The sequence below is a fragment of the Tetrao urogallus genome (genome assembly GCF_951394365.1).
Source record: "Tetrao urogallus genome assembly, chromosome: 5".
NCBI classification, from domain to species: domain Eukaryota; kingdom Metazoa; phylum Chordata; class Aves; order Galliformes; family Phasianidae; genus Tetrao; species Tetrao urogallus.
This window is the reverse complement of record NC_136818.1, coordinates 46,788,914-46,812,924: the sequence shown is the minus strand read 5'-3', so window position 1 is coordinate 46,812,924 and position 24,011 is coordinate 46,788,914. Positions and strand designations below refer to the sequence as shown.

General features: G+C 43.6%; 1 protein-coding gene across 1 annotated transcript; it reads left to right on the top strand.

Moving 5' to 3' along the window:
• Positions 1 to 1,043: 1,043 nt before the first annotated feature.
• Positions 1,044 to 19,504, top strand: LOC306946799 (cytochrome P450 2H1-like; the record flags this gene model as incomplete). Its single annotated transcript, XM_079535900.1, has 18 exons — positions 1,044 to 1,220; positions 2,362 to 2,524; positions 3,324 to 3,473; positions 4,118 to 4,278; positions 4,694 to 4,870; positions 5,304 to 5,439; positions 5,694 to 5,881; positions 7,403 to 7,544; positions 8,038 to 8,198; positions 13,769 to 13,951; positions 14,613 to 14,775; positions 15,566 to 15,715; positions 16,525 to 16,685; positions 16,974 to 17,150; positions 17,583 to 17,718; positions 17,973 to 18,160; positions 18,679 to 18,820; positions 19,323 to 19,504. 18 exons carry the CDS (start codon positions 1,044 to 1,046, stop codon positions 19,502 to 19,504), a joined length of 2,937 nt encoding a protein of 978 aa, XP_079392026.1.
• Positions 19,505 to 24,011: the final 4,507 nt, after the last annotated feature.

The following is a 24,011-nucleotide window of genomic DNA, read 5'->3' as shown; positions in this document are numbered from 1 at the left end:
CTTCTATTCGCTTGATCTGCCAGAAGGCAGAAGAATGCCTTCCAGAGGTGCTGGTGAGCTTGCAGGTTTGCCTCCGGTACAGTCTCTTGCTTTTCTGTGTCCTTACATAGAGGCTGACTCAAAAGTAGTTGGAGCAGGGGCTGCTGCTGCAGCACACTCCTGACGCATGTCCCTTTCCTCACTAAAGCATATCAAACACACAGTCTTGTCTCAGAATTTCGATCTCATATATTGGATCTAGATACTACGTACATGTGAGGAAGAGTAGTCAGAAGTGTAATACATCACCTATGCTTTTCTGATCTATTAAATAATTACTACTAATAAAACCATTCATTCTGTTACTCCCTGATCAGAATGCCATTAACTTTCACGGATTTTCACATCTCCTCTGGATATTCAGAAAGTTTCTTGAAACATCACATGTCGAAGGAGAGCACAGGCTGCCACAGGGCTCTGTGCTTTGTGGATAACTTTTCAAATCTTCCAGCAAATGCTATGGATACTGTGCACTGTATAAAAGAGATCAGGAAAAATGCAGATTTTTTCCCTGGAAATCTGCATGCGTGACCTCACACCAATGTTCTTACTCCGTTTGAGAAGTGAAGGTGAAATACCTATAAAACACTTGTGAAGATGCCCCTATTTCATCCACAGCTCCCTCTATTCTGCACACGTGTTGGAGAAGCAGCCAGAAATCATCCTAGGCATGAGGACAACAGCAAGCATACATTTGGCAGATGGGCTCTAGTATTTCTGCATTTTGAGATCATTTGGCAGCATTAGATTATTATTGGTGCCACATGGATGATTAACAAAAGGAACACAAGCTGTATGTGTTAAAAAAGTCAGAGTTAACAATGAGTTCATCCCTAGTTTGCTCATTCTAATCTTGAGCAGATTAATAAGTAATCAGCAGGAACAGGGAAGTGATACTGGCTGATTTAATCCATGTGCTTTTCTTCTACAGCTTATAAATAACCTCAGGTTTGCAGGTCCCAGTTCAAACTCTTCGGCACTTGACATCCGTTCCTCAGCACACCATGGAGTTCTTGGGATGGCCAACAATCCTCTTGCTGGCCTGCATCTCATGCCTTCTCATTGCTGCATGGAGAAGTACCTCACAAAGAGGGAAGGAGCCTCCTGGTCCCACACCAATCCCCATAATTGGAAATATTTTTCAGCTGAACCCAATGGACTTGATGGAAAGCTTCAAGGAGGTAAGAATGTCTCTTTCTTTCCTGTGTTATCTCCACTCATCTTAATTCACAAGACAATGCCAATATTGTTTGACCAGCTGTCAGAATCACAGAATCACAGAATGGCCCAGGTTGGAAGGGACCTCCAGGATCATGAATCTCCAAACCCTCTGCCGCATGCAGGGCCACCAGCTCCCTGGCAAGTCAGTACAATCTATTGGGAGGAGAATTTGTGAGTACAAGGGCCAAACAAACGAGTTTGAAGGTGAATGGTGCCGACTGTTCCCTCACATGGATACTGCCATGCATCTGTCAAAAAAAAAAAAAAAAAAAAAAAAAGCCTGTGCTGCAGTGCCTGTAAGAAAATAGGTGGAGTGAGTTTGGCTGTGGAGCCTGATGCTGAGGGTACTGTGATGGGATGGTGGTAATGGATGCGAAAGGATGAGGAATTACATGGTTTCCAGACACTCTGAGCAGGGCTCTTATTCTCCACCTGAGGACCTTCTGTAGGCAATTCCCAGTCACACTGAGAAAGCAGACCTGTTGGGAAGTTCTGAGCACACACCCAGTCCCAGCAAATGCACACGTTTTAACAATAGAATAAAACACCGTCGCTGTGTAGCATTTTCCTGATTGTGAGACATCAGGCCACTGGTTCATGCAATAGTAGATTTTTCAGTGTCATTGCCAACAACCTCCTTCTCTTTCTTCTTTTCAGCCTCTGTTTACCTGCCCCATGTTGCAAAGTATTAACAGCAAAATAGTTCCTCAAATCATAGTACATGTGGAAGGCTCTGAGGTGTGTGCCTGGCACATTTAATCCTTGTGGACTAATTGTGCTTGAGTCAGTGTGTTTCCCAGTTCTTGTATCACACACCATTAGCACTTACTAAGGTGAAGTTCTGCTGAACCAAAGCGTGCTCCAGTCTTCTGCAGTGTGAGTGACGGTGTGCCTCCCACCAGGATGAAGTTACAATGCTCTAGGGATTGGTGCATAAGGGAAGAGACCTTTTGTCTGCCACTGTGGTGCACAATCTGCAAATACTTTCTGAAGAAAAACAAAAAAAAAAAAAAAGAAAAGAACCTTCATATGAAGCTGCACATTTCTTTTTCCATGATTAACATCCAGATGTCTTGTTCCTTGTGTTCTTCCTTCCTACAGCTCAGCAAAAAATACGGCCCTATCTTCACAGTACATGTAGGCCCCAAAAAGGTTGTGGTGCTCTATGGCTACGACGTTGTGAAAGAAGCCCTAATTGATAATGGAGAAGCCTTCAGTGGGAGAGGAGTACTGCCACTTTTAGAGAAAGTCTTCAAAGGCCTAGGTACTTCCCTGGTAATGTTGCCATACAGAACTGATCGTGTCATTGGTACAGGAATGCACCTGTAAGGGCAGTGGAGGAGCGACTGGTGGACTTCAAGTACTACGTTTACACACAAAAATGAGGAATAAAGTATTAAAAGCCCAACTCAGTCCTTGGACCTAGCAGTAGGTGGAGAACTGTTTAAGGTCCTAGGCTGGCTCCAGGGAGTTCCTTTCAATTTTCAGCACCTTCAAATTCTGGCTAAAATTTGGTTGACAAAAGGGGCCGCTAAGATATTGCTGTTATTCTTCCATTTCTGAAAATACTGCCAAAAGCCCTACAGCACAGGTGCCATCAAGTGGAAATTCCAGAGTACAACACTGACAAGCAGACAAAGGCTGTCCTGGTTAAGGGTCATACTCAATATCAGGCCCCGATCTCATTCACCACAACAGTTCCCAGTAGACTGTTTCTCCAGGCAAATGGTTATTCCATGGTATTATTTTTTATTTCCTCAATGTATTCGGTGATGATACAATGCATAAAGCATTTGAGATTTTTGGGATTTATCTTAGCCATCTGCTTGTGGCCAAGTTGACTTAGTACCAGTGGTCCCTTTTTATTGACGGCTCAGTGTCATTTCTCTTATTCTGGAAATAAACAATGGTGCCTTGGTCAGATTGATCAATTTGTCACCTCCAGAACTGCAGGAATGTTAGGGTGTGGGGCATACAGCAATAGTGTTAGACACCTATGTGGGGGACTAGCAGGAGGGTGAAAATCTGTTTCCTCATGGAGTCTGTTTTTCCTTTTTTGACAGGCATTTTGACCAGCAATGGGGAGACCTGGAGGCAGATACGACGATTTACCCTCACCACCCTGCGTGATTTTGGAATGGGGAAGAAGGGCATTGAGAAGCGAATCCAGGAGGAAGCTCGTTTTCTGGTGGAGAGGATCAGGAACACACATGGTAGGACACTGACATGCATTTGCTGGGAAACGTTGCATACCTGCAATGAGATAGTGAGTGTTGTGCCACCGCTTCATCAAAACTTTGACCCAGGAAGTGAGCATACAGCTCCATTTCTGCTTTTTTAACCTATACATGCATTTCTGGTAGGATGTAAACTACTATTTCTTTTAAGAACCTCCCCTGAGAGTGGTAATACCCTGGACACTAAGCTTCCTTTCAATAGACAGCCTTCATGTGTGATGTTCCACAAGGAGGAAAAAATGCTGACAGACCCAATAAGATGCCAAAGTACCACTGCTCTCCATGAGCCACTAGAAAATTCAGTCTGGATTCACACATAAATATCCCTGCTATCAATGTGAGAGAAAAATGCTCACCTGCATTGCTCTTTTCCTGTCAATAATACTGCATTGCTGATGCACCACTGAAAACCTCCATCTCTGGGACAGGGACTTAAACAATTCAGACAGGATATCAGTTATTTACAAGTAGAGAAGAACCAATTGGCTAAGACTCTCACTACCTTCTTAAAGGACTGCACAAATCTGGGCATCAAGTGAATGCAAAACTTCCCCGTAGGTGTCAGGGAAGGAGATCATGACTGAAATACTGAAAGCAAGTGACTTTTTCTTATGTTGCAGAGAAACCTTTCGATCCTACTGTGTTTTTAATGCATGCTGTTTCCAACATCATCTGTTCCATTGTATTTGGGGATCGATTTCACTATGAGGACAAGAAATTTCTGGATTTAATTGAGATGCTGAAAGAAAATGAAAAGTACCAGAGCAGAATACAAACACAGGTTTGTGCAGTTTCGTTGCATTAATAAATGTATGAATTATTGTGGTTTTAAAATGATTATTCATTCATGTTATTAATTTTTCACTGGTACGAATTCCCCTAAACATGGAAAAGAATTTTGAAGGCCAAAAAGTCAGTTACATAGCCAACTCCTTTGTGCTTTTCTTTCTTTTCTTTTTTTTTAAACTTTCTGCACTTCCAATTGCACGTCCAAGCATGTAATTGCAAAAGTACCTTAAATTATGTCTTTCCCTGAGTCTAGTTAAGCCGTGATGTAAAAGGCATTAAAAACCAATTGATTAATATAGACCTACATTTCCGAAACAGTTTATTTCTTCTCATACTAACAGTTAGGGGAACAATTCATTGTAAGCAGTTCAACCAAAATATGCTTTTCCTTCCTTTTACTATCACAGCTCTACAATTTCTTCCCAACCATCCTGGATTATTTGCCTGGGCCTCATAAAACACTACTAAAAAGAATTGAAAAAATTGATGACTTCATTTCTGAAATCATAAAAGCACACCAGGAATCTTTCGATCCCAGCTGCCCTCGAGACTTTATTGATGCTTTTATCAACAAAATGCAACAGGTAATGTAAGAGTGAGTGAGTGAGAGCTCTTTGGATGATGGGAATATCAGCATTTGAATCCTTGCATTGCCTCCCAGTTGTAGCAGCACACTGGCCTTTGGCAAATACTGAGGGAATTTTGCTTTTCTTGGCACCTTCATTCTCTCCCCCTCCATTTCCCTTTGAAAGATTTGTAAGCACAGTGCTAACAGTGGCATACAGCACTAGCCAAAGCTGGGAAAGCTGTTGACCAACCTCACCGAGGGAATTCCATACGCTTCCCATATTACCTCAAGTGTCATACAAGAACTGTTATCCTGATGTCCTGGGGAGGGTTGTATTTTTGAAAAGACATCAGGTGAGTCTAAAAGCATACGGCATAGGCACAAGGCGTCCTTTGTAGAAAAGCTTCTTACTGTTTTCACTCAAAGAATCCTGCCAAATTTCCCTCCAGGAGAAAGGCAACTCTATTTTCACTGTTGAGTCCTTGGCCAGATCCACACTTGACTTGTTCCTTGCGGGAACTGGGACAACCAGCACCACACTGAGATACGGACTCCTGATTCTCCAGAAATACCCAGAGATTGAAGGTAAGAGGAAAGGGAATATTTACTTGAAGATATATCATAGGCCATGGGTTCAAAGCGGACAGTTTGTGTCACTACCACTGGTGGCAACAGTCCCTAATAGCAGAGATGTCCATCAGTCTTAGCTTTACTTCCAGCAGAGAGCCATTAGTACCAAGTATGTTCCTGTGTTCTTGGGAGGGTGAAAAGCAAGCCTTGCTGCAACTGTGAGGAAAGGCTTTGGGAAACATCCATTCAATTTACTTATTCCCCAACAGAGAGAATTCACAAGGAGATTGACCGTGTGGTGGGCCGAGACCGAAGCCCCTGCATGGCAGACAGGAGCCAGATGCCATACACAGATGCTGTGATCCATGAAATCCAGAGATTCATTGATTTCCTTCCAGTTAACCTACCACATGCTGTGACCAAGGACACCAAGCTCAGAGACTATTTCATTCCCAAGGTGAATTACTGGGAGAAATTATTTTCTCTTGAAAGCAGTGATGTGATAAATAAATCACATTTTACTTAAGTTTCAAACACACTGAAATGCAATACAAATCAGAATAATTTGGTTTGGCAGGATATTCTATGATTTCTTCACAGAAACACAGAATGGCCTGGGTTGGAAGGGACCTCAAGCTCATGAATCTCCAACCCTCCCACGGGCAGGGCCACCAATCTCCACATTTAATTCTAATTCTTACATCCCTCCCATTGTATTTGAAAAAAGCTTTTCCATTCTCTGTATGAAGAGGGAAATCAAGCTTCCACTTTTTTTCACACAAATGTAAACAATCAAAGCTCTAGTTTATTTGAAAACCATATGAAATTATCTAGCCAACCTTACTGTTAAAAGATGTTAAAATACTGTTAAAACAGAACATCTTTGCCATACTTATGGAATACATTTTTTTATTTAAAAACTGCTAGCTTAAATGTGGCTAAACTTTCCCTACTCATATAAAACATGCTGTTTTCTCTTTTTACAGGAGTAGAGAAAGACTATTTCTCTGCCTGTGGCATGGGGGTTGGAACTTGATGAACCTTGGGGTCCCTTCCAACCAGAGCCATTCTATGATTCTATGATCATAGAGTCATAGAATCACAGAATCACCAAGGTTGGAAAAGACCCACAAGATCATCCAGTCCAATCATGAACCTATCACCAATATTTGTCACTGAATCACGTCCCTCAACATAACGTCTAAACATTCTGTGAACATCTCCATGATTGGTGACTCCACCACTTCCCTGGCAGTACAGTCTATGGCCATGAATCAGTTATTAGTAACGATGTCTTTCCAGCTGTTCTCCTTTGTGTAGGCAAAGAGTGCTTATAACTTTATTCTAGTATATGTGAATTTAATAAGGATTTAATCTGAGAAGTTTTATACATCACCAAGTTTTTCACAACACATCTACATGTGCAGAGTTAGGTGTTCAGAGCTCCAGAGCTCTAATAAGTTTTGTGATGATCCTTTCTCAGCAATCTGTGTGATACTGATGGAATCCGAGGAAGCTGAAATGATAATTTATTCTCGATCATTCCTCTAATCATTCAAAAGAACCAAAACAGTCTTTCTGAGGTGTTATTATACACTAAGATGCAAATACCATTTCTTTTTGTGTATCATTCTTCCAACTTTTCACTTGCAGTACAAATAATTATTACTCAGTGAACTGCAACTATGAAAAAAAGCTATCTAATTTTAGATATGAATAGGTGCTGTTGGTCTCAGAAAATACAGTTTCTCTAAGCCTTCTAAATGTGCCCCAAGTCTGCACCACTCACCATTTTTGCAGTTCTATCAGCTTTTCTCATGAGATTTCAACACTTCATTCTGGCAGACAGTGAAGCTTACTGGGATCACGCAGCAGCCACCAAAGCAGAGCTTTTCATGTATTCAGCCCTGGGAACTGATCGATGGGGCTTTACTTTGGCATGTCTCCACTTAACTTTCTCCTCTCTATGCTTATTCAGGACACCATGATATTCCCTTTGCTGTCTCCCATCCTGCAAGACTCCAAGGAATTTCCTAATCCAGAAAAATTCAACCCGGAACATTTCCTGAATGCAAATGGTGCCTTCAGAAAGAGTGACTACTTCTTGCCATTTTCTGCAGGTAAAGAGCTCTTTCTATGTCATCTATCCTCTCCCAGAACCTCTTCAGAGATTTCAGTGGCTCAGTCATCACTGTCTGAACAGTGATGTCTGCAGATCTGCTGGTCACTTCTGGGCAGCTAAGCTCTACCCCATATACTACAGTTTCACTTTACCTCCTTTTCTTAACAAGTTCCAGAGCTCCTCTCATGCATCCTCCAAGAAAAGATGCATGAAGTGGGACTTGCAGCCATGCCACCTCTCCCTCCTAGCTAGCCATAAAGCAGCAACACAACACGAGAAACTGAAACATTCAAATTGCTTTGGCCCACCCAGTACTCTCACACTGCTCTGAACACTGAGACCTCAGTTTAATTCAATTCCCTCCACCAGCAGGATGCAGTGCTGCATGCCCACTCTGAGACGTCGGAACTCTCATGGCAGAGGAGTTAAAATAAGTTACCAGCAAAAGTACTCTACCATCATCTCCTGTTCTCCTCATTCTTTCCTTGCAGGAAAACGCATCTGTGCAGGAGAAGGTCTGGCCCGGATGGAGATATTCTTATTTTTAACATACATCCTGCAGAACTTTACTCTGAAGCCCGCTGTAGATCACAAGGATGTTGACATTTCTCCCATAGTCACCTCTGCAGGAAAAATTCCCCAATATTACAAAGTGTCATTTATTCCACGTTAGACAAGTGAAGACAGTTGCCATCTCCAACATCAGAACTCTTCTTGAACAACAGTCATTGCCCACCCTGATGTGACTGAGACACTCAGATAACTTCCCACAATATTTACAGATAGAAGATTTATGCTTTTCTTTGTGATCCAAGAAGGACACGCTCCAGCAGAAAACAATCCGCCACAAAGCTTAGACTCCCACACGCTGCCCAAAATAGGGACACACCTTGACTATTTCTTTTCACTCATTAAGAAGAAATGCATTCTGGCTTTAAAACACCATCTAGAAAACCTCTGGTCTCACTAACCATGTGGGAACTGGCTGGACTGCACTTACTGGGCCTGTCAGAATTAAAAGTGCAATTAAGCACTGCTGATTGAGAGAAAAGAGCATGAAATAATGCTGGGATCTCCATGAATGCAGCTTGAACCTTCCCATTACTTTTTTGAAGAATGTAAGAATCACTGAGGACACTTGACGAGCTTCAGGTAAAGGGTTTCTATGAGCTAACAAAGAAATGTAGGACTGGCATTTCCCAGATTGATCACGTTCTCTGCAGTGTATAGCTTACTGTAATTGCAGTGACAGAGCTGAATCTGAGCTATGTGGAATAATACAGCACTTGAAATGTCTCCACAGGGGCATTTATTAATTAATGTGTAGGTAAGCAGCCATATTTTCATTTCTTTCGCTGTGTTAATAGCCTTGAAATACCACGAGTTACTTGTTTGTTGTTACACAAATTTCAAAGCAAAATATATCACAGACTGACAGACAAACAAATAAAGAAAATACATGAAAAATATCATCTATCTTATTAATATTTCTAACCTGGACCAAGTGTTAGAATTCTACTCATCAAAAACATTAAAAAAAATAAAAAGGGAAAGCTCATTGTGCTTCCTTCAACTTTGCCATGGCTAAGTGGCTTGGGAGGCAACCTGCCTGTTCCAGACACTTTCCTCCATGCTGAACAGACAAGAAGGCAGCCTGTGCCAAGCAGCAAAAGGGAGGAGGAAAAAAAAAAAGAAAAAAAAAAAAAAAGAAGCTGTAGCTCCCAAAGACTCCACCATCATATGGAGCAGAAATCAGAGACCAGAAAAGCACCAAAGCCGTGCCCTACCAGTCTCTCCTGGCGTCTCACTGTGCTGTGGTACAAGCAGCAGTGCAAGTGCATCCAATGGCTGCTTGCATTTCCACTGAATTCACCTGATGGAACACAAAGCAGTATTAGCACTTCCTAAGAGATTAAGGGTCAGATGTTTTGTCACCTGCCAAACTGGAAAACATTACTTAGAAAGTAACAGGCAATAAAAGTCTATCTCTCCATGCAGCCATACTGCTCTTTCTCTGTGCCTGCTCACGCTCAGTGCTGTCAAGGCTCTTACTTCTGGTGGGACAGTACACAGAAAATTGTACCTTACTTGCAGAACTGAGGCCGGCCTACTTGACTTCCCATGGCAGATTTGACACAAAGTCTTGTCGCTTAGCAACACAAAGAGTGGCTTTAACCTTGATTAATTCATTCTTTGCCCTGTTGCTATTAATTCCCAGATACATCTCACAGAACTTACGAACGTCTGGAAGTATAAAGAGCTTCTAGGGAGCTGGAAAGCACCTTTGGAAGCGTCAGCCAGTTGGCCAAGTGGTAACAAAGGACAGAACCGGCAGGTTTCAGGCCCACTAAAGAGGTCCCTGAGTTTCTTTCGCTGTTTCTATGAAACAGCCGAGGAAACAATAAAAAAGCCACCTGAGCTGTTTCCCCTAGCAGGGCAGCAGCACTTGCCTGAGCCACCATTCTAAGTTAATATGACATAAATCAGTAAACGGCAGATGTATTCCAGCATGACTGAGACACTCCCAAGTTGGGCACTTGAGCATAATGAATGCAGAGGCAGAAGCAAAAAACAAAACTGTAGGCTCTGCTACAACAAAAGAGGCCTTCAGGAAAACAAAGGCACTATACAGTCACTGCTGTAGACACTTCCTTCTAAGGCAAGGAAGAGGAGAGTCTGAATCTGAAAGAGACACAATTTAACTCCTCCCAGAAAAAGATAGGAACAACACCCTTGCCTTAAAGCCACCATTCCCATCCAAGTGTAAAGTGTACAATCAACAAACATACAAGTAGCAGAGCAGCATGAAGAGGCCAGTACTTCACAAGTTGTATAACTAGAGGGATTACCATGGTGGAAACAGAAAACAAAAAAAAAAAAAAGGAAAAGCTCAGCCATATCCTTGGCTTGCAGGAAAAAGAAACGCCAAAGGGAGCAATCTCCAGAAAGAGATCCCTCCCCAGGGGCAGTCGGCCTTAAATGGGGTCTAGGTGAGGTGCAGCCAGGCTCCAACCCTTCTGGTCACACACCTGAACTGCCTTCACCTGTGCTCCCAGGGCTGACTCAGTGCTCGCCTCAGGTGGTCAATCAGAGGTTCAGGCTGTGATTCAGCAGTTCCCATACACCAAGAAATGGATTGAGCTGGAGCTGGAGCTGGAGCTGGAGCTGGATTTGTCTCAGTGCAGGGAATACAGACAGCAGCATCCTAAGTAGTAAACACTGAGAATGGGTATCCAAGTAGCTGAAATCAAGTGGTCAAAACCTAGGCATGAAACATGAAGTCTGCATTGGACTTACCTGATTTCTTCAAACGTAACTTGTTCACTGCAGGAACCTCGGTTCCCGACTGCCGTTTGGCCTTCACTTCTCCATGACAGTGCATACTCAGATACCTGAGATTAACAAACACAAAGACCCTGCATTAGAGGGTGGAGGCTTCCACCTTTTTCAGTGTTGGGCCTATCCAATAACTTTGCATGAGACAGCTTTCCTAAATTCCCTATGGATCATCTCAAAGCTCAGGTGATTTCAGCCTTAATAAAGGCTCTGCGTATTAAGACAGAAATCACTGACTGTCAGCAAATGCTTATCACCAGATTTGGTATCCGTTGCTTTGTTTCCTGGACGTGATACCAATATCTGCACCTCCCATGTTAGTTAAGCACAGACATTCATCTTGTATTCACTATTAAAAAATAATGGCTGCATGCACAGCTTTGAGCCAAGCCGAAGTAGTTTCCATCAGAAGGCTTCTCAAGCTCTAATCTTTTGGGACTCTAATTTAAACTCACTGATTTCCTGCAAATTCTGAAAGACGAAAAGAGAGAGTTGCTTCTGAGCCTCTTCCAGCAGGCCTGAACTTCAAGGCCTGAACACAAAATCACTTACAGAAAATTTGGAACCGATTTAATGGAGGAGGTACAGTCTGAGCGGGACATCTGTGGTTGTAGCACGGGAGACATTCAGTGGCACAAATGAGTAGAACTGATGGACCTCCTGTGTGACAGAATTTGTGTCGTGCACCTGGTTCCAATCAGCTGCACAGGGCCTTTCTGAGGTTTTATATTGTCAGTTGCACATCATCATTTCTCTTGAACGTATGCACTGTTGGCAAAGCACGCACACTTGTCAACTTAGTGTCCCAGTTCCTGACTTGCTGCCTGGCTGGGGAAGGGCCTCTTCTCATTTCATGGTGATTATACTTTGAAGCTAAGCTCTATTCAAGGATGATCACCAACAGGAACAACACCACAGTGGCTTACTGCAAGAGTCACTGCACAAGCCACACCAAGGCTGATACTACATTAACTTCCTTGCACTTTCCAAGATCAAGGCGGGGTGTAACAGTGTGTGGCACATTCCAATTGACTGAAGAGCAGAACTCACGTCACTGGCTTGGTCCTGAGTCAGCTGAGTTGTGTTTTGGGCCCTGTGAGTTCAAACACAAATATTTAACCAAATCTTTTGTGCTGACTGGTCAAATGGCATTTCTGCAATCACCTGAATCACAACAAGATCTTTATCTTATCTTGAGCCCTACCAGCATAGCATGTTACAAGTATGCATGTTTTGTAAATCACTGAATGCTGAATTTTTCATGGATCTTAATACACCTGGTCATAGCAAAGTCTTTGTCATGTAAGGCAGACACTGACACTGTGCATTTTGGAGTGAGACCTTGTGTTGCTCCTGGCTGTCAGTCGGCAGCAAGTTGTATTCTTGCTGTACCTTGGTCAGCAAGAGGAGAGTAATTACACTGCGCCTGTACATACAGTTATCACTGCACTTTTGTTTCCATTTTCCTCTTCCGTCTCAGGGAATAGTTTTGATCTCAACCCACAACTCCTATTCTTTCCAGATCCCTCCCTCATCCCATCCAGGGGGAAGAAGCAAGCGTTTGTGTGGTGTTCAGCTGCCTGATGGGTTAAACCACAACAGGTTATTTTTGTTTTTTGGTACTCTTGGGCCTCTTAGGTGGTGTAGTAGCCCGCTTAATATCCAGTTTTCTCTTCCATGTGCTTGATCTGACAGAAGGCAGAAGAATGCCTTCCAGAAGTGCTGGCGAACTTGCAGGTTTGCCTCCGGTACAGTCTCTTGCTTTTCTTGAAGTTAACTGAATGGGCTGGGGCTGTCGCCAGGGTCGACAGGGGCCCCTGGGCCCCTGGGAAACCATGGCAACAAATGACCTGAAGATAAGAGAGAAGAACAGGATAGACCAAATAAGAAGGAAATAAGACATGCCACATGTCCATTGGTCAGAGACAATGGTAGTAGCCCTAAGGCATGGGGAAAGTTTTAAGAAGGGTGTGCTCCTTGCAATTAACGCCATTTTGCCGCTCACCATATTGGTGTCATGAAAAGCGTGCGAAACTGACCGGGGCTGTCGGAACACTTTCACAAGGAGACTTCAATCAGGGTCGCCGAAACAAAGGCGACATTTTCTGTGTCCTTACATAGAGGCTGACTCAAAAGTAGTCGGAGCAGGGGCTGCTGCTGCAGCACACTCCTGGCGCACGTCACTTTCCTCACTAAAGCATATCAAACACACAGTCTTGTCTCAGAATTTGTATACCAGAAGCTAGATCTGGATACTACGTTACGTGTGAGGAGAGCACAGGCTGCCAAAGGGCTCTGTGCTTTGTAGATAACTTTTCAAATCTTCCAGCAAATGCTATGGATACTGTGCACTGCAAAAAAGAGATCGGGGAAAATGCAGTTTTTTTTCCTGGAAATCTGCATGCGTGACCTCACACCAATGTTCTTACTCCGTTTGAGAAGTGAAGGTGAAATACCTATAAAACACTTGTGAAGATGCCCCTATTTCATCCACAGCTCCCTCTATTCTGCACACAAGTTGGAGAAGCAGCCAGAAATCACCCTAGGCATGAGGACAACAGCAAGCATACATTCAGCAGATGGGCTCTAGTATTTCTGCATTTTGAGATCATTTGGCAGCATTAGATTATTATTGGTACCACATGGATGATTAACAAAAGGAACACAAGCTCTATGTGTTCAGAAAGTCAGAGTAAACAACGAGTTCATCCCTAGTTTGCTCATTCTAATCTTGAGCAGATTAATAAGTAATCTGCTGCCTCAGCAGGAACAGGGAAGTGATATTGGCTGACTTAATCCACGTGCTTGTCTTCTACAGCTTATAAATATCCTCAGGTTTGCAGGTCCCAGTTCAAACTCATCTGACAATTTGCATCCCTTCCTCAGCCCACCATGGAGTTCTTGGGATGGCCAACAATCCTCTTGCTGGCCTGCATCTCATGCCTTCTCATTGCTGCATGGAGAAGTTCATCACAAAGAGGGAAGGAGCCTCCTGGTCCCACACCAATCCCCATAATTGGAAATGTTTTTCAGCTGAACCCATGGAACTTGATGGAAAGCTTCAAGGAGGTAAGAATGTCTCTTTCTTTCCTGCATTGCCTCTTGGACAAAGCCCAGTCCAGACAGTCTCAGCTTAATTCACAGCTCCTGCATGTTTGCTTTTGATGTAGTACGCTGCCAATTGCAATAACCATACTGGTGTTGAGACTGCATTGGCCTCACACCAGTACTGCAGTATACCGTAGATTTCTAGACAAGGTCCTGATGCATTCACCATATCCACCACAACCCTTTTGTGCAAATCTCTTCACTGCCTTGGCAAAAGGGCACAGTCCTGATTTATGGAGGACCTGGCTCTATTTCCTTTCCTCAGCTCCCTGGCAGGTAGGTATAATCTCTTGGGAGGGGAATTTGTGAGTGCAAGGGCCAAACAAAGGAGTTTGAAGGCGAACGGCGCCGTCTGTTCCCTCCCATGGATACTGTCATGCATCTGTCAAAAAAAAAAGAAAAGCCTGTGCTGCAGTACCTGTAAGAAAATAGGTGGAGTGAGTTTGGCTGTGGAGCTGATCCTGAGGGTACTGTGATGGGATGGTGGTAGATGGATGGGAAAGGGCTGAGGAATGAATTGCTTTCCAGAGATCTTATTCACCAGGTGAAGACCTGCAAACTTAATTTCCCATGATTAACATGCACAAGTAGACTGTGTTCCTTGTGTTCTTCCTTCCTACAGCTCAGCAAAAAGTATGGCCCTATCTTCACAATACATCTAGGCCCCAAAAAGGTTGTGGTGCTCTACGGCTACGATGTTGTGAAAGAAGCCCTAATTGATAATGGAGACGCCTTCAGTGGGAGAGGAGCACTGCCTCTGATTCAGAAAGTCTTGAAAGGCCTAGGTACTTCCCTGGTACTATTGCCATACAGAACTGATCATGTCATTGGTACAGGAATGCACCTGTAAGGGCAGTGGAGGAGCGACTGGTGGACTTCAAGTACTACGTTTACACACAAAAATGAGGAATAAAGTATTAAAAGCCCAACTCAGTCCTTGGACCTAGCAGTAGGTGGAGAACTGTTTAAGGTCCTAGGCTGGCTCCAGGGAGTTCCTTTCAATTTTCAGCACCTTCAAATTCTGGCTAAAATTTGGTTGACAAAAGGGGCCGCTAAGATATTGCTGTTATTCTTCCATTTCTGAAAATACTGCCAAAAGCCCTACAGCACAGGTGCCATCAAATGGAAATTCCAGAGTACAACACTGACAAGCAAATAAAGGCTGTCCTGGTTAAGGGTCATACTCAATGAGGCCCTGGGCTCATTCACCACAACAGTTCCCAGTAGACTGTTTCTCCAGGTAAATGGTTATTCCATGGTATTATTTTTTATTTCCTCAATGTATTCGGTGATGATACAATGCATAAAGCATTTGGGAATTCATCTTAGCCATCTGCTTGTGGCCAAGTTGACTTTAGTACCAGTGGTCCCTTTTTATTGAGGGCTCAGTGTCATTTCTCTTATTCTGGAAATAAACAATGGTGCCTTGGTCAGATTGATCAATTTGTCACCTCCAGAACAGCAGAAGAGTTGGGCTTGGGCATACAGCAATTGCTGTAGATATTTATTCCAGAACTGGGGTGGGGGCAGAAAACTTACTTCCTCATGGAGGTTTGTTGTTTTATCTTGTAACAGGCATTGTGACCAGCAATGGGGAGACCTGGAGACAACTGCGGAGATTCGCCCTCACCACCCTGCGTGATTTTGGAATGGGGAAGAAGGGCATTGAGGAGCGAATCCAGGAGGAAGCTCACTTTCTGGTGGAGAGGATCAGGAACACACATGGTAGGACACTGATGTGCATCTGCTGGGAAACCTTGCAGACCTGCAATGAGACTGTAACAAAATTCAGTCTGGATTCACAGATAAAAATCCCTGCTGTGAATCTGAGAAAACATGCTCTTTTCATCTCATTGATTCTGCATTGCATGTGCCTCACCGTACAGCCAACAAGGAGTCATGGGCAAGGCACAGAAGGGCTGGCTCCAGAGCTGCATGGAAGAGGCTGATCCATAACATTACCATTAACTGCTCTCTCTTTTTTCCCTTTTTTCTTCTCTTTTTTTTTCCCAGGGTTTCATACCTTCCCATCTTGATGATTCTTATCTTCCATACTTGAGATATACCTTACTGCGGTCTCCGGGTTCAACTTTCCTGTCTGTCATGGATCTGATCTCACTTTTCCTCACGCTTCCATCATAGTTATTTCCTTAGAATATTCTGTAGCCATGCTGCCAAAAATCTACTTTTGATCACAGGTATCTGAAGATTCTTTAGGTTCTGGTGGTATTCTTCAGGCAGTCTCTAATAAACAGTCTGTCCTGCTGCAAGATGTATGTCAGATGAAGGGGAAACAAGTCACTCAGACTTGCTGTAGAAAGAACGGGGCAAAACAGGGTCTTAAAGAATTCAGACAGGAAAATCAGTTATGTACAAGTAGAGAATATCCAATTGGATAAATCTCTCACTATCTTCTTAAAGGACCGCACAAATCTGGGTCTCAAGTGAATGCAAAACTTCCTTGGAGCTATAAGGGGAGGAGATGATGACTAAAGTACTGAAAGCAAGTTACCTTTCTGTTGTTGCTGTTGCAGAGAAACCTTTCAACCCTGGTAAATTCTTAACCCATGCTGTTTCCAACATCATCTGCTCCATTGTATTTGGGGATCGGTTTGACTATGAGGACAAGAAGTTTCTCAATTTAATTGAATTGCTGGACGAAAACAGCAAGTACCAGAACAAAATACAAACGCAGGTTTGTGCAATTTCATTTCATTAATAAATGAATTAATCGTTTAGGTTATTAGCGTTATATTAATTTGCTTTACTCATTTATCATTGGCATGCTACTTCATTTTATGGAAATCTCATTGTACTTCCAGAGCAGAACAGAATTGCTAAAGCAGTTCAAGTGAAGTCACTCCTTGAGTATGGTGAAACCATGATGCAGAAGAGTCTACTGCTTCTCATAGTAACAGTCAGGGGAAAAAATGACTGCAAGCACATCAACCAAAATAGGCAATTCCTCCTTTTATCATTGCAGCTCTACAACTTCTTCCCAACCATCTTAGATTCTTTACCTGGACCTCATCAAAAACTAATAAAAAACATTGATAACATTGATGACTTCATTACTGAAATTGTAAAAGCACACCAGGAATCTTTTGATCCCAGCTGCCCTCGAGACTTTATTGATGCTTTTATCAACAAAATGCAACAGGTAATGTAAGAGTGAGTGAGTGAGAGCTCTTTGGATGATGGGAATATCAGCATTTGAATCCTTGCTTTGCCTCCCAGTTGTAGCAGCACACTGGGCTTTGGCAAATACTGAGGGAATTTTGCTTTTCTTGGCACCTTCATTCTCCCCCCTCCATTTCCCTTTGAAAGACTTGTAAGCACAGTGCTAACAGTGGCATACAGCACTAGCCAAAGCTGGGAAAGCTGTTGACCAACCTCACCGAGGGAATTCCATACACTTCCCATATTACCTCAAGTGTCATACAAGAACTGTTATCCTGATGTCCTGGGGAGGGTTGTATTTTTGAAAAGACATCAGGTGAGTCTAAAAGCATACGGCATAGGCACAAGGCATCCTTTGCAGAAAAGCTTCTTACTGTTTTCACTCAAAGAATCCTGCCAAATTTCCCTCCAGGAGAAAGGCAACTCTATTTTCACTGTTGAGTCCTTGACCAGAACCACACTTGACTTATTCCTTGCGGGAACTGGGACAACCAGCACCACACTGAGATACGGACTCCTGACTCTCCAGAAATACCCAGAGATTGAAGGTAAGAGGAAAGGGAATATTTACTTGAAGATATATCATAGGCCATGGGTTCAAAGCGGACAGTCTGTGTCACTACCACTGGTGGCAACAGTCCCTAATAGCAGAGATGTCCATCAGTCTTAGCTTTACTTCCAGCAGAGAGCCATCAGTGCCAAGTATGTTCCTGTGTTCTTGGGAGGGTGAAAAGCAAGCCTTGCTGCAACTGTGAGGAAAGGCTTTGGGAAACATCCATTCAATTTACTTATTCCCCAACAGAGAGAATTCACAAGGAGATTGACCGTGTGGTGGGCCGAGACCGAAGCCCCTGCATGGCAGACAGGAGCCAGATGCCATACACAGATGCTGTGGTCCATGAAATCCAGAGATTCATTGATTTCCTTCCCCTCAGCGTTCCACGTGCTGCGACCAAGGACACCAAGCTCAGAGATTATTTCATACCCAAGGTCTGTGGCTGGGAACATCCATAATCCCCTGCTGTGCTACATTAATTATGCTTTACTTAAATTACATACACACTGGAGAGCAGTACAGAATCAGCATTATCTGATTTCTGAGAGGGAGTGGTCCTTCTCTGGTGATGCTATGCACTGAGTTGTACAATGTTGTCGCCTTCCTTTTATGAACCAGCCTATCCCTACTTTTTGTTTCCAATACACACAGTTATTACTCTATGAACTGCAACTATGAGGAAAGGTAGCTAGCTGGCTCCTAGATATGAATGGCTGCTGTGAAAAAAAGCCTCCTAGATATCCACCGAGACTCCCCCGCTGGCACTTTTTGCATTTACACCAGCTTTTCTCATGAGATTTCAACACTTAATTCTGGCAGACAGTGAAGCTTACTGGGATCACGCAGCAGCCACCAAAGCAGAGCTTTTCATGTATTCAGCCCTGGGAACTGATTGATGGGGCTTTACTTTGGCATGTCTCCACTTAACTTTCTCCTCTCTATGCTTATTCAGGACACCATGATATTCCCTTTGCTGTCTCCCATCCTGCACGACTCCAAGGAATTTCCTAATCCAGAAAAATTCAACCCGGAACATTTCCTGAATGCAAATGGTACCTTCAGAAAGAGTGACTACTTCTTGCCATTTTCCACAGGTAAAGAGCTCTTTCTACGTCAGGACCTAGACTATCCTCTCCCAGAACCTCTTCAGAGATTTCAGTGGCTCAGTCATCACTGTCTGAACAGTGATGTCTGCAGATCTGCTGGTCACTTCTGGGCAGCTAAGCTCTCTACCCCATATACTACAGTTTCACTTTACCTCCTTTTCTTAACAAGTTCCAGAGCTCCTCTCATGCATCCTCCAAGAAAAGATGCATGAAGTGGGACTTGTAGCCATGCCACTTCTCTCTCCTAGCTAGCCATAAAGCAGCAACACAACACGAGAAACTGAAACCTTCAAATTGCCTTGGCCCACCCAGTACTCTCACACTGCTCTGAACACTGAGACCTCAGTTTAATTCAATTCATTCCCCAGAAGGATGCAGTGCTGCATGCCTACTCTGAGACGTCGGAACTCTCACGGCAGAGGGGTCAAAATAAGTTACCAGCAAAAGTACTCTACCATCATCTCCTGTTCTCCTCATTCTTTCCTTGCAGGAAAACGCATCTGTGCAGGAGAAGGTCTGGCCCGGATGGAGATATTCTTATTTTTAACATCCATCCTGCAGAACTTTACTCTGAAGCCTGTTGTAGAACGCAAGGATGTTGACATTTCTCCCATAATCACCAGTTTGACAAACATACCCCGACCTTATGAGATCTCATTTATTCCACGTTAGACAAGTGAAGACAGTTCTGTAACCACCTCTGACGTTAGAACTCTTCTTGAACAACAGTCATTGCCCACCCTGATGTGACTGAGACACTCAGATAACTTCCCACAATATTTACAGATAGAAGATTTATGCTTTTCTTTGTGATCCAAGAAGGACACGCTCCAGCAGAAAACAATCCGCCACAAAGCTTAGACTCCCACACGCAGTGAAAAACAGGTACATACATTGACTATTTCTTTTCACTCATTAAGAAGAAAGGCATTCTGGCTTTAAGACACCATCTAGAAAACCTCCGGTCTCACTAACCATGTGGGAACTGGCTGGACTGCACTTACTGGGCCTGTCAGAATTAAAAGTGCAATTAAGCACTGCTGATTGAGAGAAAAGAGCATGAAATAATGCTGGGATCTCCATGAATGCAGCTTGAACCTTCCCATTACTTTTTTGAAGAATGTAAGAATCACTGAGGACACTTGACGAGCTTCAGGTAAAGGGTTTCTATGAGCTAACAAAGAAATGTAGGACGGGCATTTCCCAGATTGATCACGTTCTCTGCAGTGTATAGCTTACTGTAATTGCAGTGACAGAGCTGAGTCTGAGCTATGTGGAATAATACAGCGCTTGAAATGTCTCCACAGGGGCATTTATTAATTAATGTGTAGGTAAGCAGCCATATTTTCATTTCTTTCGCTGTGTTAATAGCCTTGAAATACCACAAGTTACTTGTTTGTTGTTACACAAATTTCAAAGCAAAATATATCACAGACTGACAGACAAACAAATAAAGAAAATACATGAAAAATATCATCTATCTTATTAATATTTCTAACCTGGACCAAGTGTTAGAATTCTACTCATCAAAAACAACAAAAAAAAAAAAAAGGGGAAAGCTCATTGTGCTTCCTTCAACTTTGCCATGGCTAAGTGGCTTGGGAGGCAACCTGCCTGTTCCAGACACTTTCCACTGTGCTGAACAGACAAGAAGGCAGCCTGTGCCAAGCAGCAAAAGGGAGGAGAAAAATAAGTAAATAAATAAAAAGAAGCTGTAGCTCCCAAACACTCCACCATCATACAGAGAAGCACCAAAGCCGTGCCCTACCAGTCTCTCCTGGCGTCTCACTGTGCTGTGGTACAAGCAGCAGTGCAAGTGCAACCAGTGGCTGCTTGCATTTCCACTGAATTCACCTGATGGAACACAAAGCAGTATTAGCACTTCCTGAGAGATTAAGGGTCAGATGTTTTGTCCCCTGCTAAACTGGAAAACATTACTTAGAAAGTAACAGGCAATAAAAGTCTATCTCTCCGTGCAGCCATACTGCTCTTTCTCTGTGCCTGCTCACGCTCAGTGCTGTCAAGGCTCTTACTTCTGGTGGGACAGTACACAGAAAATTGTACCTTATTTGCAGAACTGAGGCCGGCCTACTTGACTTCCCATGGCAGATTTGACACAAAGTCTTGTCGCTTAGCAACACAAAGAGTGGCTTTAACCTTGATTAATTCATTCTTTGCCCTGTTGCTATTAATTCCCAGATACATCTCACAGAACTTAAGAACGTCTGGAAGTATAAAGAGCTTCTAGGGAGCTGGAAAGCACCTTTGGAAGCGTCAGCCAGTTGGCCAAGTGGTAACAAAGGACAGAACCGGCAGGTTTCAGGCCCACTAAAGAGGTCCCTGAGTTTCTTTCTCTGTTTCCATGAAACAGCCCAGGAAACAATAAAAAAGCCACCTGAGCTGTTTCCCCTAGCAGGGCAGCAGCACTTGCCTGAGCCACCATTCTAAGTTAATATGACATAAATCAGTAAACGGCAGATGTGTTCCAGCATGACTGAGACACTCCCAAGTTGGGCACTTGAGCATAATGAATGCAGAGGCAGAAGCAAAAAACAAAACTGTAGGCTCTGCTACAACAAAAGAGGCCTTCAGGAAAGCAAAGGCACTATACAGTCACTGCTGTAGACACTTCCTTCTAAGGCAAGGAAGAGGAAGAGAGTCTGAGATCTGACAGAAACACAATTTAACTCCTCCCAGAAAAAGATAGGAACAACACCCTTGTGGTAAAGCGACCATTCCCATCCAAGTGTAAAGTGTACAATCAACAAACATACAAGTAGCAGAGCAGCATGGAGAGGCTGGTACTTCACAGGTTGTATAACTAGAGGGATTACCATGGTGGAAACAGACAATAAAAAATAAATGGAAAAGCTCAGCCATGTCCTTGGCTTGCAGGAAAAAACGCCAAAGGGAGCAATCTCCAGAAAGAGATCCCTCCCCAGGGGCAGTCGGCCTTAAATGGGGTCTAGGTGAGGTGCAGCCAGGCTCCAACCCTTCTGGTCACACACCTGAACTGCCTTCACCTGTGCTCCCAGGGCTGACTCAGTGCTCGCCTCAGGTGGTCAATCAGAGGTTCAGGCTGTGATTCAGCAGTTCCCATACACCAAGAAATGGATTGAGCTGGAGCTGGAGCTGGAGCTGGAGCTGGATTTGTCTCAGTGCAGGGAATACAGACAGCAGCATCCTAAGTAGTAAACACTGAGAATGGGTATCCAAGTAGCTGAAATCAAGTGGTCAAAACCTAGGCATGAAACATGAAGTCTGCATTGGACTTACCTGATTTCTTCAAACGTAACTTGTTCACTGCAGGAACCTCGGTTCCCGACTGCCGTTTGGCCTTCACTTCTCCATGACAGTGCATACTCAGATACCTGAGATTAACAAACACAAAGACCCTGCATTAGAGGGTGGAGGCTTCCACCTTTTTCAGTGTTGGGCCTATCCAATAACTTTGCATGAGACAGCTTTCCTAAATTCCCTATGGATCATCTCAAAGCTCAGGTGATTTCAGCCTTAATAAAGGCTCTGCGTATTAAGACAGAAATCACTGACTGTCAGCAAATGCTTATCACCAGATTTGGTATCCGTTGCTTTGTTTCCTGGACGTGATACCAATATCTGCACCTCCCATGTTAGTTAAGCACAGACATTCATCTTGTATTCACTATTAAAAAATAATGGCTGCATGCACAGCTTTGAGCCAAGCCGAAGTAGTTTCCATCAGAAGGCTTCTCAAGCTCTAATCTTTTGGGTCTCTAATTTAAACTCATTGATTTCTTGCAAATTCTGAAAGACGAAAAGAGAGAGTTGCTTCTGAGCCTCTTCCAGCAGGCCTGAACTTCAAGGCCTGAACACAATCACTTACAGAAAATTTGGAACCGATTTAATGGAGGAGGTACAGTCTGAGCGGGACATCTGTGGTTGTAGCACGGGAGACATTCAGTGGCACAAATGAGTAGAACTGATGGACCTCCTGTGTGACAGAATTTGTGTCGTGCACCTGGTTCCAATCAGCTGCACAGGGCCTTTCTGAGGTTTTATATTGTCAGTTGCACATCATCATTTCTCTTGAACGTATGCACTGTTGGCAAAGCACGCACACTTGTCAACTTAGTGTCCCAGTTCCTGACTTGCTGCCTGGCTGGGGAAGGGCCTCTTCTCATTTCATGGTGATTATACTTTGAAGCTAAGCTCCATTCAAGGATGATCATCAACAGGAACAACAACACAGTGGCTTACTGCTAGAGTCACTGCACAAGCCACACCAAGGCTGATACTACATTAACTTCCTTGCACTTTCCAAGATCAAGCCAGGGTGTAACAGTGTGTGGCACATTCCAATTGACTGAAGAGCAGAACTCACGTCACTGGCTTGGTCCTGAGTCAACTGAGTTGTGTTTTGGGTCCTGTGAGTTCAAACACAAATATTTAACCAAATCTTTTGTGCTGACTGGTCAAATGGCATTTCTGCAATCACCTGAAAGATAACAACAAGATCTTTATCTTATCTTGAGCCCTACCAGCATAGCATGTTACAAGTATGCATGTTTTGTAAATCACTGAATGCTGAATTTTTCATGGATCTTAATACACCTGGTCATAGCAAAGTCTTTGTCATGTAAGGCAGACACTGACACTGTGCATTTTGGAGTGAGACCTTGTGTTGCTCCTGGCTGTCAGTCGGCAGCAAGTTGTATTCTTGCTGTACATTGGTCAGCAAGAGGAGAGTAATTACACTGCACCTGTACATACAGTTATCACTGCACTTTTGTTTCCATTTTCCTCTTCTGTCTCAGGGAATAGTTTTGATCTCAACCCACAAGAATCCTATTCTTTCCAGTTCCCTCCCCCATCCCACCCGGGGGGAAGAAGCAAACGTTTGTGTGGTGTTCAGCTGCCTGATGGGTTAAACCACAACAGGTTATTTTCGTTTTTTGGTACTCTTGGACCACTTAGGTGGTGTAGTGGCCCACTTAATATCCAGTTTCCTCTCCTATGTGCACGATCTGACAGAGGCAGAAGAATGCCTTCCAGAGGTGCTGGCGAACTTGCAGGTTTGCCTCCGGTACAGCCTCTTGCTTTTGTGCATCCTTACATAGAGGCTGACTCAAAAGTAGTCGGAGCAGGGGCTGCTGCTGCAGCACACTCCTGGCGCACGTCTCTTTCCTCACTAAAGCAT